Source organism: Paralichthys olivaceus, chromosome 14, assembly GCF_024713975.1.
Source record: "Paralichthys olivaceus isolate ysfri-2021 chromosome 14, ASM2471397v2, whole genome shotgun sequence".
Taxonomy (NCBI): Eukaryota; Metazoa; Chordata; class Actinopteri; order Pleuronectiformes; family Paralichthyidae; genus Paralichthys; species Paralichthys olivaceus.
In genome coordinates this window covers 22,587,501-22,602,363 of record NC_091106.1, presented here as the reverse complement: position 1 = coordinate 22,602,363, position 14,863 = coordinate 22,587,501, and the positions used below count along the sequence as shown (strand labels likewise).

Here is a 14,863-nt window from a genome sequence, read left to right as displayed (position 1 = left end):
CACAAAGCCAGCAGGTGTAGACAGGAGCCGTCAGTTACTGAAGGACCTTTATTTCTGTACACACACACACACATCATGCTTCAGATACATTAGGGCAGAGGGGGCAGGGTGGAGGTAAACCTGCTTAATTGAGTTAAAGTCTGTAATTGAATTTGTGTGTGTGTGTGTGTGTGTGTGTGTGTGTGTGTGTGTGTGTGTGTGTATAAATAAGTGCACAGTTTCAGGATGTTCTCTAAAAAGGAAAATAAATTAGATTTGACTCCATGTTAAATTATGCAGAAAACACACACACACACACACACACACACATGCAGACGGTGTCACATGATGAAGAACATGTGATTCTTGAAGGAGCAGATCTTCAAATTAAATATCATTGACCCTGATCTGGTTCAATGACTGAATAGTAATAAATAAAGTCTCGTATATGTTGTGTGATAAACTGTCATGGTGGATTTCTGTGGAACCAGAAGAACCTCACCAGGTTCTGCCGGCGGAATTTCAGAGTTGATAAAGTTGATGTTTTGTTCGGTGACACTCTGTGGCAAAAAGATTTAGACCACCTCCTCCTCCTCCTCCTCCTCCTCCTCCTCCTCCTCCACCGATAAATAGTGTCTCTCTCTCCTGTGACCTCTGACCTCTGTGAGCGTGCAGCTGTCATCTCTCAGATAAACAGGTAGAGGGAGCGAAGGGGCCAAATCTATGAGAATTAACCAACAACAGAGGTGGACGCACCGAGGGGCCTTTTCCTTCCTCCGCCGGCTCTATTTTTAATCTCATCTGCACCTGTGAGTCTGAGCAGCAGATGAATGGAGGCCGCTGACCTCAGAGGAAGGGAGGAGGTGTGTGTGTGTCTGTCTCTGTGTGTGTGTCTGTTGACGTCATAATCGTCATTGGAGCCGGAGGTTTTTTTTTTTTGGTCACAGAAAATGTCATTACTGTGAACTAATTTTTAATCCATTGTCATTATCAGATTGATTTGATTTGGTTTAAGAATACATTACGTTGTGTGTTGATTCACCTTCTTCTTCTTCTTCTTCGGTATCTGACACGTTCTAGACTTTTTCTTGTGTCAGACTCATTGAGTTCAGAATAAAAACCTGCTCTGATGGATCCATGTAAATGTTCTGCTGCGCTCGTGTGTCCTTCTGACGCAGCCACTTCCTTCCTTCCGCCGCGTCTCGTAGAAAATGTAGATGGATGAGATTACTTATCTAATTAAAACGCAAAAAACGCTCTCAATGTGCTGATTGTACTGATGAAAATCCATTAAGATCCCAAAACATGGCTGCACCATAACAAGGACACACACACACACACACACACACACACACACACACACACACACACACACACACACACACACACACACACACACACACACACACACACACACACACTCCTTAGAAAGCGTCGACAAACTCTCTGTCCTCCCCCTCATCTGTCTCTCTCTGCTTTCCATCTTCAACTGTATACTTTACTGAACCCACGCCTGCTCGCATTCACTGTGTGTGTGTGTGTGTCTCTCTCTCTCTTTCTCTGTGTGTGTGTGTGTGTCTCTCTCTCTCTCTTTCTCTCTCTGTGTGTGTGTGTGTGTGTGTGTGTGTGTGTGTAAAGGGGGATTATGGACACTGTGGGTGGTTCAAGCTGCTGGTAGAAACTCTCGCTGATGCCCACTTGCTTTCATGAGCTTGAACACTCTTAGAGACACACACACACACACACACACACACACACACACACTTGTACATATACACACTCCGCTGTGTACTCATATACACTTGCAGTCACTCAATTGATCAATCTTCAGAGCTAAACACAGTCAGACCTCAGTGTGTGTGAGATAGAGAGAGTTGTACATACATGTATGTGTGTGTGTGTGTGTGTGGGTGTGAGACAGGATATGTGTCAACCTAGTTTGCTTTATCACGCAGCGCAGTGCGTGCGTGTGTGTGTGTGCGTCTGTGTGTTACCACATGAAACATGTTGTAAGTGATGCTGTGCAATTTTGTCCGAACAGGAAGTTGTGAGCAGTTTCCCGCAGGTTGGCATCTTTCGTGTGTGGAGGCTGAAGAAGATATTAATATAAAGTAAAAAGATCAAATGGGAAATGTTTATTAAACCATCAAGTTTCCACGTTTTCATATGGAATCATTACCGTGTTAATTACAATCATCTCATCACCTGCACGTGAAGGAAACGGAATCATTCTTCTTCTCTCTCTCTGCAGATCGACCTGGAGCCGGAGGGGAAGGTGTATGTTGTCATTGACCTGTTGGGATCTTCCAGTGAGGGTGAGACACATGCTTCTAATCATGGTCACAGAACACGTATGTTACACAGAATCACGGCCCTTCATCTTTTGCTTTGTTTTTGTGCAAACGACCAGACGTGTAAGTGCTCCCTTGCTTTGAACTGTGCATGTTACTGAAATCCATCACCAGAGGACACAACACAGAACTCAGACTGTGTAGAATGAACCATTTCCTGGAAACAAAGATCACACATCCTTAAATCAAGGCCCTTAAATTAAAGACGTCGAGACGATGGCGAGTATCTGTCCCCCACAATGCCCCCTGCTCTTCATGTGTGTATTACATTCATTTCTTGGTTCAGATTCTGTGTGTGTGTGTGTGTGTGCACCAGACTACGTGATAGAGAGACATGACAGAATGGAAGAAGAGAAAGACAGAGAGGGAGTTAACTGGAGGTCGGGAGAGGGGGGAGAGAGGGGGAGAGAGGGGTGGTAAATTGATTAGTAAAGTGGAGTGTTCTCTAATGGACTAGTTACATCATCAAAAGAGAGGGAGCGATGGATAGAGAGAGAGAGAGAGTGAGATGAGTGGTGACAGTGTTATTACTCTTTATTCATTTATTTTTATAAATGTATTTGATTTGACTTCTCTTTGTGTTTATATAATTATGGGGACAAAAAAAAAATCCAATCGAGTCCCAATAACATAAATGATTTAAGACTTGTTTTCAGATAACGGCAAGGTTATGTGTTGGTTCGACTAAAATGAGGTTGGATTAGGATTAGGTTAGGTTAAGATTAGTTTAAGGTTAGGTTAAGATTAGTTTAAGGTTAGGTTAAGATTAGTTTAAGGTTAGGTTAAGATTAGTTTAAGGTTAGGTTAAGATTAGTTAAATGCTGGAGTAAGGTTAGTTTAAGGTTAGTATAAGGTTAGGTTAAGATTAGTTTAAGGTTAGGTTAAGATTAGTTTAAGGTTAGGTTAAGATTAGTTTAAGGCTGGAGTAAGGTTAGTTTAAGGTTAGGTAAGTGTTAGTTATGGTTAGAGTCCGATTAAATCTTCAGGAAACAAATATAAGTGAATAAAATGTCCTCTGAGTTCATGGAAACGTGTGTGTGTGGGGCTGAAAAGGCAGTCGTTACCTAAGTGTGTTTTCACACAGACACACACACACACACACAGACGATCCAGATGTTGGGGCTTAATTTTCAGGAAACTGTTACGTCATCCATCTTTATTTACATCACCAGGCTGATCTGAAATTTTTAAAGTGTTAAAACTGTATTTTCGGTCTCATCGAGTGTAATACACATTCCAGCCTGTAGGTGTCTATCAGGACGTTTTTTTTGTATTTTGTGATATTGGCGCTGATTAACTGATGAGGTTGTGATGAAGATGTCAGGGACCATCACAGACCATCACAGACCATCACAGACCATCACAGACCCGCCCCTGAACCCTTCACTGTGGAAAACGCCAAGTCTAACACTGTTGCTAGGCAGCAGTCATCAGTTGCTAGGTGATGGCGTACAGTGTAGTAAAGAGTGAGGACGGGCAGAGCGGGACAGGAAGAAGAAGATATAGAAAGAAAAAAAGTCCTCGAAGATTAACGTCAAGTTCGTCCTTGAGGGAGTCGCTGTGTTCGCGTCAGCATTTCAACAGGAAACTGGTTTTAACGTTGTGGCTGATAAAAGTTAATTATCTGAGGGTTGATGAGCAGGAAACTTCCTGTCGATGTATAACACGTGATTTAAGACGATAAAGTGAAAATATAAATATGGAATTCACATTAAAAACACAGTGGAAATAGTATAAAAAATATTTATAAATATTTTACAAAATATGAATCGATTATGTCTCCAGATCATACTTTTTATTCTTAGGTTCACATTGGGTTTTATTGTTATTATTACTAACATTATTATTCTTATTATTAATTAAATTACAGTGAAGTAGGTTCAGTGTGAAGCACTTTGCGGCATCTAGTGGTCAGGTTGCATATTGCTGCTAGTTGAACCCCCTCTCACTCAAATGTGCAGTGATAATAAACTGTGTGTGTGTGTGTGTGTGTGTGTGTGTGTGTGTGTGTGTGTGTGTGTGTGTGTGTAATTACCACAGTGTCAGACACTGATTGAAACCTTCCCCTGGGGAAACCCTGTGTAATTAAGCTTAAAGAGCAGCAGAGACAGAATCAGACGCTGAAGTTAAATTTATACCTGAAGGATAAACTCAGCCGCACTGTGACGGCACCATCCAGTGGCTGCATGGTGTAAGTGCAGCTGCGGTGTGTGCAGGACCCCTCACACTTTACCGTGCACTCATGTTGTACACTTGTGTTCGCATGTTGTGTTTGTGTGTGTGTGTGTGTGTGTAGTTGCAGCCGACTCCACCGAGAATGAGGAGCGTGTGTTCCGGCAGCGGATGCGTCCCAGGAAGCGCCAGGGTGCCGTCCGTCGCAGGGTGCACCAGGTCAACGGCCACAAGTTCATGGCCACCTACCTGAGACAGCCCACGTACTGCTCCCACTGCAGGGACTTTATCTGGTGAACACACAGACACACACACACACACTGGTCCAGTTTCCTCTGTACTAAAGTATGAAAGTAAATGCAAAGACTCGTTATTCTAATTAAGTCTTATTATTGACGAGCTGCAGACGTAAACCAGGCTGGTGCTGCTCTTTTTTAACTCTCGATTTCTGGAACTCGACGTCTCACACAGACCTGTCGTCTTGTTTACATGTAAACACGCTGGATGCTGTGAAGTGTGGCGCTGTAAACAAAGCCAGCTGTGTTTGTTTCCATCCCAACGAGCTGCGTCAGCGTCGCTCACACGGAAAACACGTGGCTCCGCTCTGCTCCGTGTTTTCAGCTCTGAGAGAAAAGTTTGATTTGTTTCACAATCACAAGGAAACTGTTTGATGGATTCAGGGTTTCCATGAAATAAAAACTCTGCAGTCAAACTGAACGGAGGGTTTTTAAGTTTAGTTTAGTTTTGTTCAGTAAAAAAAAAAAAACACGGCTGAGGAACAAGATTTTTCTTTTTTTAATTGTCAGAATTAATTATTAAAAATAATCATAATAATTGTTAAAGTTGTCTGACACGTTCTCTCTCTCTCTGACTTTAGGGGCGTCTTAGGGAAACAAGGCTACCAGTGTCAAGGTGGGACGGAGTTTTTATTACATGTTGCTTCAGGCATTTATGACACATACAACCACCCTGTTAATGTTTCCTGTGTGTGTGTGTGTGTGTGTGTGTGTGTGTGTGTGTGTGTGTGTGCAGTGTGTACCTGTGTGGTCCATAAGCGCTGCCATGAGCTGATCATTACCAAGTGTGCCGGGATGAAGAAGCAGGATGACACAGTTGTGGAGGTACTGATCTAAAACCTCCTGCTGGTTTTTATCCTTTTTTATTTATCGCTTCACCTGGAAAATAAACTTTTGTCATAAGAGTCGATCGATCAAGTAACAATAATCAATATCAGAGACTCTTAAACATTTCCTCACACTGAGACCCCACTGACCCATCAGCCACGATGAGCAGATGTCTCGTCTGGAGCTGATCTGCAGGTTTGTCTCTCTGTCTTTCTGTCTTTCTGTCTCTGTCACAGACAGTCGGGTCTCAGAGGTTCAGTGTCAACGTCCCGCACAAGTTCAGCATCCACAACTTTAAAGTTCTCACCTTCTGTGATCACTGCGGGTCTCTGCTCTGGGGTCTGCTGCGACAGGGGCTGCAGTGTAAAGGTGAGGACGTTTCCTTCGCTCCGTGTTACGAGTGTGAGTGTGCACGTTCTAACTCTCTTCACTGCGTGTGTCAGTCTGCAAAGTGAATGTACACCGGCGCTGTGAGAGTAACGTCGCTCCCAACTGCGGCGTGGACGCCAGGGGAATCGCCAAAGTCCTCTCCGCCCTCGGAGTCACGCCGGACAAGATCTCCAACAGTGCACAGAGACGCAAAAAGGTGAATCATCGTCAGGTTGTGGAATTAAAATCCAGGAAACAGAGTGGAGAAGAAGCCGTGGAAGAAAAATTAAAACTGATTTTTATCTTTTGAAGCTGGAATAAATGTCTTTAACATTCAAGCCCTCGCCACTCGAGTTCACACAGGCTGTTGTGACATGTTTAATGTTAATTATTTAATTCGTTTAGAGATGAAGACGGAGTTTGAACAGTTTGAACAAAAGCTTCTGAAGCTCTAGATAAAGAACTGTTTGTGTAATAACTCTCTCTGCCTGGTGGGGGAGACAAAATGTTTCTCACTGCAGGTTTAAATGTATGTAGAAATTAATTCAATTGAATTTGTTTCCATTTTGAGAATTAGTTTTAAATACAAAGTTAGTGGACATCTTGACTTTTTATTCTAAAGTCACGAGCTTTGATTTAAAACAAACAAATAACCCAGATCTGTTTATTTTTCTAATTATCTTCAAACCATAAAAACTTAATTAAACTGAAAAGGAAGTTTTGCGTTCGACACACTGATCGTTAGTTGATTGTTTTTATTGGTTGATTGATTGAATAAATTGCAGATGACAGTGGTGACAGTGATGCGTTGTCTGTGATCAGCTTCCTCAGGGTCAGGACCCCCAGCAGCAGATATCAGGGACGCCTCAGACAGAAGACGACCGCTCACAGTCCGCCCCCACCTCCCCATGTGACCAGGGTAGACGATCACTCCGACCAATCACGTTCGATCTGTAAAACCACACGACCGAACACGCTCTCCTCACTTTTGTTTTACGTTTCTGTCCAGATGTGAAGGAGCTGGAGAACTTCAGGAAGGCTCTGTCGTTCGACCACCGCGGGGAGGAGCACAAGGCGCATCCCCTGTCCTCGCCATCCACTGATGTCACGGTAACGGGGGGCGACCACCACGGCGCACCAGGCAGAGGAGGCGATGGAGGCGGAGCCAAAGTGGAGGGAGAAGGGAGCCGGGCGAACGGTGAGGTCAAAGGTCACAGCGCTCCAGAGGCCAAGAGGATGAACCTGCACGACTTTGTGTTCATCAAGGTTCTGGGGAAAGGAAGCTTCGGAAAGGTGAGTGCACGACCTCCGACCTTTGAATTTTTTTTTGTCACTGCCGTGTTTTGACGTTTGTGTGTCACGTGACCAGGTGATGCTGGCGGAGCTGAAAGGCAGTGACGAGGTCTACGCCGTCAAAGTGCTGAAGAAAGACGTGATCCTGCAGGACGACGACGTGGACTGCACCCTGACCGAGAAACGCATCCTGGCCCTCGCCAGAAAACACCCGTACCTGACGCAACTCTTCTGCTGCTTCCAGACTAAAGTAGGAACGCACACACACACACACACACACACACACACACACACATACAGGCAAACATACTTTGAGCCTGCAGGGGGCGACATCAGGCCAAGCTTGAATCTGCAGCTTCCAGTCGTCTCACACAAAAAACATCCACAGATTCAGAAAAGTAAACTCACTCTTAAAATGTTTAATCTAATAAATTATGTTTTTAAAAAACACTCACTGTTTCCAACAATAATGATTCATATATTTTATTTAGTATTATCAAAAAAAATGAGAGAAAATACATATATACATTAATATAAATATATATATATATATATATATATAAATAACATAAATCCTGGTGTTAGATATAACACAAAATATTAAACAGCTCATTTGATTGAACAGTTTAATATTAATCAACTGTATTTTTACTTGGATCTGAACCAAATCGCTCACAGTTATATTATTAACTATAAAAACCTGTCAATACATTTGTTTTTTTTAAATAATCCTGACCCTCACAATAAAACAACGGCTCCGTATTCACTTCTAACACCAGTTTATTAACAGCGGTGAAGATGCATTTAAACATGAATTACATCTCGGTTTTCTTCGTCACGTGGCCGAGCGGCTCTGTTTTCAGCCTGGGAACAATTTTAAAGTTACTTTAACAGTAAAGTCATTAGTGAAGCATCTGCCATCGTCTCGCAGAGAGAGCGAGAGTTCTGTTTAACTTCACCTCGGCCTCTCCGTCACTCTCTGATTGGTCTGTCCAAGTACAGTAAGTAGACGACGACAGACGGAGACAGAAAGGGCAGCGGAGGGTGGGACGCTGCCAACGACAACAGCTCCTCCAGATCCCTGAATGCTTTGTCTGTTGTATGTTACATAAGTGTTCCTGCCAGGAAATGTATAGAGTCTCTGTACATGAGTGTGTGTGTGTGTGTGTGTGTGTGTGTGTGTGTGTGTGTGTGTGTGTGTCACGTTGTTGTGCCTTTCACTGCAACCTGAGCCTGACGGGTTTCAAACGACAGCACAGGAGTTTGTTTTCTTCAGTCCGACCTCGACAAAACACGAGCTGCAAACGAGCTCACAGCAAAACGACTGAATACTTTAATTCAACGATCATTTATTTTTGCATTTTTATTTGTAGTCGTCTCGTGTTCTGGTCGACCGGGGGTCGAACCAGGGCCCTGCCCCGTGTGGTTTATGCGTCCATATGGTTCGAGCTTCGTCTGTTTGGTCATGAAGTCACTCCACGTATGTTTTTCAATGTTTGCTTTTGGATCATTTGCGTCAAGAATCTTGTTCTTCTACTCCGAGCTGCACCTCCAAAGCACATTTCAGCTGCTTGTATCTGCAGAATCATTTTTTGGGTCATTGCTCACGGTCTTGTCTTTCGTCGTCTACTTTATTAAATCTATATGGAAATAAATATCTGGCCAAGGAGGCCGGACATAGAGTTTTCTTCTCTTGATTCTGAAGCAATCACACAAACCATATTTTCATAAAACCTTGAGACGACAGGGAGGAGAAATAATCGGGTGAACAAGGACATTCAGCAAAACAGCCTGATTTGTTTATTTTCTCATCGTGTTCTGGAAACGATGGCGTCTCCTCGTTCTTTATTTATTCCTGTTCGACTTCCTCCAGAGCAACAAACAAACAAACAGGAGAGAGAGACTGAAGCTGGGACGACACTTTCCTATGTCGTTGTCCATTTGTTTTTTCTTATGTCTCCACATCAGACTGTCTGGTGCTTACCTAGACACACACACACACACACACACACACACACACACACTCACACACAGACGCAGACACTGGATTCAGGGCTGATTGGCATTGTGTACTTGGACAAAACAAAGGGATTGTGGTCCTTACATAACGTCTTTGTTCCTGATCTGGGACCTGATGTGTATTCCACATGTTGTGTGACCCCCCCCTCCTCACCCCCCCCCCCCCCCCCCCCCCCCCCCCCCATGTCCTCCCCGAACATCCCCTTCATACCCTTCTCTCGATGTGATCACAGTAAACAAACCCACATACACAGTATAAACTGTACACACACACGCAGCTCGACGGTGGTGTCACACTTCACCTCTCACGTAACTTTGTGGCCGGTCCACTGAATATTGGACTTCATATTTGTGCAATGCATCGTGGGGATTTTTGACTCCTGCAGTAATCAGATTATTGGTTTCGAGGTTAATTTAAATCACCTGATATCAAATCAACGCTGTGCAACTTTTTCACCTTAAATCAGCGGCTTGATTTAAGTAAGTGTGAATATGGAGAATTGTATACGACATGATGGACAGGTGTCACTGACACTCGAGACAACTCGAGACTCTAAACGACGTCAAAAGCACAAGATGGCGACGCCTGTGTCCCAAGATATTTTTGCAGGAGGACGTGGAGACACCATCTTTATGTACAGTCTGTGGTTCCGCCCATGACACGTGAACTGGAGGAGCCAATTAGTGGAGGACCTGCTCGACCTCCATCTCCGTCTCTTTCATTCTGCCCTGACAGTAACATCTGTTTCTCCACCTCTGCTTTCACTCATCTGCATGAGCTCTCTCTCTCTCTCTCTCTCTCTTTCTCTCTAGCTCTCTGTGAAGAGAACAAAGCTTCATTAATGGACCCTGCTTCATTCTGGTTTTCTGGTTTTCGGGCTCTGCTGCGTCTGATCTTCACCAGTTACAGCTCATTTAAAATCACTCGCTCTTCTCTGTAATCTATCCTGTTCTTTACTTCCCTGTTTTTTTTTTTATTTCTACTGAACCCCTTCACCCTCTACTTCTCCTCTTTTAATCATCTTTCCTTCCCCTCGTTCAGAAATACCAGCCCCCTCATTATCACAAATATTGACAATAAAAGTGTTTTTCTCCATCCTCTCCTCGTCCTCCTGCGTCTCTCTCTCTCCTCTCCTCACTCGGCCTCGCTGTGCGAAGCGGCGTGTGGCCCGGCGCTACTGTTGTATAATGTTATTTACATTTCTCTGCGGTAATTAGGCCGATAGGAGAACACGGCTGCGATCGCACGGTCGATTAAGAAGAGCGGGATGGAGGGAGAAATAAAGATGGGGGAGGGTGTAGGTGGGACACAGGTCACAAAGCACAGAAACCTTGTTTTGGTTTAGTTTGAAAACAGTCTGAACACATCTGTGTCAGCAGAGCTTCTTTCTCTTGTTTGGAGTCACAGACATATTTATGTTCATTTGTTTTAATGAGAAACAGGAGTAAGAAGATATCGTGTGGGAGAATCCGACTGACAAAAAAAGGAAACTGCAGTCTCAGGAAAGAATGAGCTGTCGATCACATCCTTGCAGGACTTCACACTGGAAGCAAATTAAAATTAAACTCTTCATTGTTGATCAGGTGCACTTTTGGATGAAGTGTCTCTAGATTGTCTCATTAATAAAATAGTTGAAATCAGTGATCTAATCAGACTCATTGGAGCCATTGAACAGGTGGTGGCCCATTTACAACTCGGCAGCAATGCAGCCTAGAGGCCATACGTCGATGAACTCGTTGAAACGAATCTTCCGCAAAATCTCAGGAGATCTTAGAAGAAGAAGAAGAAACACAAACAGGTTAAATCTAATTCATTACAGCAAACGCAGCTGTCGCAGGTAAACAGATGTGCTGTCATTTACTTACCTGTAGACCCAGGACTGGAGGACTTGACCTGTCTTCTCCTCAGGTTTGTTGCTCTCAAAACCAAAACCAATGATCTTAACTTTCAGCGGCTGCCTGATGTGATTCACCATCATGATGTCTTGTGGGTTCAATTCTGCATGAATGAACCTGGCTCTCTTCAGGAATTCCAAGGATCGAGCCCACTGAAATCACGAAAACCACAATAATCATCATTCAATTCAATTCAATTCAATTCAAGAGACTTTATTGTCATTGCACGGTCGTACTTCGTAAACTAGCACAATGAAATTGTGGCACAGTCCTCCTCCTCGATGCCAAACATACAATTTACAAGACGCAAGACACAACCACTACACAAATTGAAATAAAAATCAGGGGATTCCAGGACTAAAGGCATTTAAGGAAGTGGATGTACTATATTAAAAAGAATAATTGTACCGATACAATTCCAGAATTCATCTCATCAACAAAAACACACGTTCAGCAAAAACAGAAACATATGAGTCGGATATTACAAACTTGTGCAGTCGACTACAGGAGCAGGCTAACAAGATAGTTTGGAGTAGGACCAACATACACAGACCTAGTGATGGTACACACTAAATATGATGATTGGAGGAAATTAAAGTACAATTTTGTTTGTATAGTCCATATTCACAAATCACAATTTGTCTCATAGGGCTTTAACAACAATCCTCTGTCCTTAACCCTCAACAAGAGTAAGGAAAAACTACAAAAGAAAAGATGCATTCAACTGACGATAACTGCAAGAACTTCTTTATCCATCGATTATTATTTCTGTGCAATTCCTCGTATCACTACTGTTTATTGTTTGTGACGTTTATTCTCATCCATCATTTAACTCAGAAAACTCAAATTTAAAAGCAGGTTCTTTGCACATGGACAACCTCACATACCTTCTGGACGATTTAAGCTGAATGACAAATATATAAACTTGACGACAAATTAGTATTTGATCGTTAGTCGCCAATGTGTGTTCTGGATTTTTAGATTTCTAGCAACTAAATATATAAACGAATATGTGTTTGGCTTTAGTGTGTGTGTGTGTGTGTGCGTCTGTGTGTGTCTTTACCGACCTGCAGCCAAATGTTAACGACTCATAATGTTCCGAGGAAAATAAGCAGCACTTAACGTTTTTGTTTCTGCACACAAGTTCAACGCTTGTGTTGCTGTGTTTTTTGTTCCAGATGTTTTGACCTGTTTTGATTTTTTAAATTTACTGAAATTTCTTGAAGTTGATTTGAATTAAAAGATGAGAAACGTTTAGACTGTGACTGAAATATGATGATAAATGATTCAGGGGCAAATGTCCAGAAAGTAATTAAGAATATTTACTTGATTACTTTCAAATATGATTATTTAATCTGATTAGATCTTATTTTAAATTGAGACATTTAGTCTTTCTTTCTCTTTATTTAGTCCTTACTAATTTCCTTCTTATCTTTCTTCCTTCCTTCTTCTTCACATCCCTGTTCTTTCCTTTATTGCTGTTTTCTTTTCTTTAGTCATTACTAATCTTATGTGTGCATGAGTGATGTGTGCATGTGTGTGTGTCTGTGTGCGTGCGTGCGTGTGTGTGTGTGTCCAACATCACTCATGCACACATCGGTAAGATAACAACCAGGACATTGTGTCGGGTTGCAGATCGTCTATAGTGTCTATAGAACAGGTTTTCATATGTGGGAGGGAGGTGAAAAAACTATTAGTTATTTTTACTGTTACATTTGTTATCAAGAGGAGATCGTGTACTGTGTGTGTGTGGATGAAAACCTGTTCCCATAGTCAGACACTTATAAACTCCTGAGAACAAACAGAGTGAAGTTACGTAAAACAGTCGATTGTTCAGAATCTGTCAAATCAAAAAACATCATAATGTTCACATTCATAACAATCGTCCAGAAATTCGGTGAAAAACTAAGGCGTGGGGGGGGGGGGCCTTTGTTTCAGCTTTGTCTGATATAGGACGTGTGTATGTGTGTGTGTGTGTGTATCTGTGTGTGTGTGTGTGTGTGTTTGTGTGTGTGTGTGTGTGTGTTTGTGTCAGCGGTGGGAAGCCAGTATCTGTACATTTGTAATTACACTCAGGAAATGTTTATTCATGTTTGATTGGGTGGGACCAGCCGGGACTCTGGGTACATTTAAACAAACTATTTCGACTTCCTGTTTAAAGTCTCGTTCAGGAGAAGCAGGGAGAGAAAAGAAAAAAAGAAAAAACATCTGGACGCACAGTGGTTTACGTAAGACCGAGTCCTGAGGCCTTGTCGACAAATTCAGGTCAAACTTCTCAATTAGACGTGAAGATGTAAGAATCCAAATCTGACGTGAACGCTGCAACGTTTACATCAACTCCGGAACCAAACTGACCCAGAAACCAAGGCTCACATGTTCCATTCTGACCGTTTATGAAAAAGAACGAAGACTCCAGATGATTGAAACCTGGATTCTCTGCAATGACCAGCAGAAGTCAGTTTCTATCTTCTGTCTTTTTGACCCGAACCTTGAGTGACGTTTTTTTTATGTCCTGCCTTGACCTGAGCCTGTTTTCTCAGATTACAGCCACATGCAGAATTAAAAAAAATCACGTTTATAAAGCAACAGGCATGAAGGAACCTGAACCCGGATATCATTTCAGAATTTTTGTTGGAACCCAGTCAGGTTGTGACGGGGATGTTTGATGTTTGAAGCGGACAACGTTGGGAGTTTTTAAAAAAAAAGCACAAAGTCATTAATTGATGATCAGAACATTCTCAGAAATTAATACACTTGAAATGCTGTTGTACACCTGAAGCAGGAATCCATAGTTGAAGTATAGAGAACTGTTTTATTATTTATTACCTCGACCATGGAGGGAATGTTTCTGTGGTTTGTTGGATCACGTAGAAACTACTCAACCAATCACCACTAAGGGGTGGGGCATGATCAGAGGAAGACCCCATCAATTTTGAGTGGGGATCTGGATCCAGGAATGTGAGAAGAGAATATACAAAATCAATATTATATCAACCTTATGTTTATTTTACTGTTGTTTTTATCTTTAATTTATGTTAAATTGAAGTTTTTGTCTCAGATGAGCGTTGTGAAACAGATCAGTGTGATGACTCAGCACATCCTGTTCCTGTGTAGTCACCTCTGCTTTTATGTTTTTCTCTGAGGAAGAAAACGCACGTTTACGGGAAAGTTTTTAACGGCACAGTCATTCGGTAAAATACTATAAGTAGTACATTGGTAAATCCGTCAGTCGTGAGTCACATGTTTCTTCCTGAGGTTTGTGAGAATCTGTAAACTTCCACTAATCGCATTTAAAAACTGAGGCTGCAGATCTGTGAACATGTGACAACATATGATGCACATGCACGTATATACATACATGTGTACGGTTCATAACAGTGTACGTTCAGGGTTTGTGGTGAACCACCAACAGTTTCAACCCTGAGGCCTCACACAATGGCTCCGAGGGACGACTCCTGCTTCTTATATACAGAGCTGTTTATAACACACACACACACACACACACACACACACACACACACACACACAGTTTCCTATATGAAGAAAGTGAGCTGGAATTCAGGAAGAGGTTCAGTTTTCCTCGGAGCCCATTTTCAGCACCAAGAGAATAGAGCAGCGAGGGTGTGGTGTAGTGTGTGTGTTGTTATTTTGTGTGTGTGT

The 14,863-nt window shown here is 42.5% G+C and overlaps 1 protein-coding gene across 4 annotated transcripts in view; it reads left to right on the top strand.

Annotated features, from left to right (window-relative positions):
* The window catches only part of LOC109635952 (protein kinase C epsilon type-like), a 46,626-nt gene that overhangs the window by 19,274 nt on the left and 12,489 nt on the right, over positions 1 to 14,863 (top strand). For all 4 annotated transcript variants that reach the window (XM_069539285.1, XM_069539284.1, XM_069539286.1 and 1 more), the window contains 9 exons: positions 2,231 to 2,294; positions 4,627 to 4,795; positions 5,380 to 5,414; positions 5,535 to 5,623; positions 5,863 to 5,995; positions 6,070 to 6,212; positions 6,818 to 6,914; positions 7,005 to 7,288; positions 7,365 to 7,538. In XM_069539285.1, the coding sequence (XP_069395386.1) occupies positions 2,231 to 2,294; positions 4,627 to 4,795; positions 5,380 to 5,414; positions 5,535 to 5,623; positions 5,863 to 5,995; positions 6,070 to 6,212; positions 6,818 to 6,914; positions 7,005 to 7,288; positions 7,365 to 7,538 (1,188 nt within the window). The remainder of the gene's footprint in view (positions 1 to 2,230; positions 2,295 to 4,626; positions 4,796 to 5,379; positions 5,415 to 5,534; positions 5,624 to 5,862; positions 5,996 to 6,069; positions 6,213 to 6,817; positions 6,915 to 7,004; positions 7,289 to 7,364; positions 7,539 to 14,863) is intronic.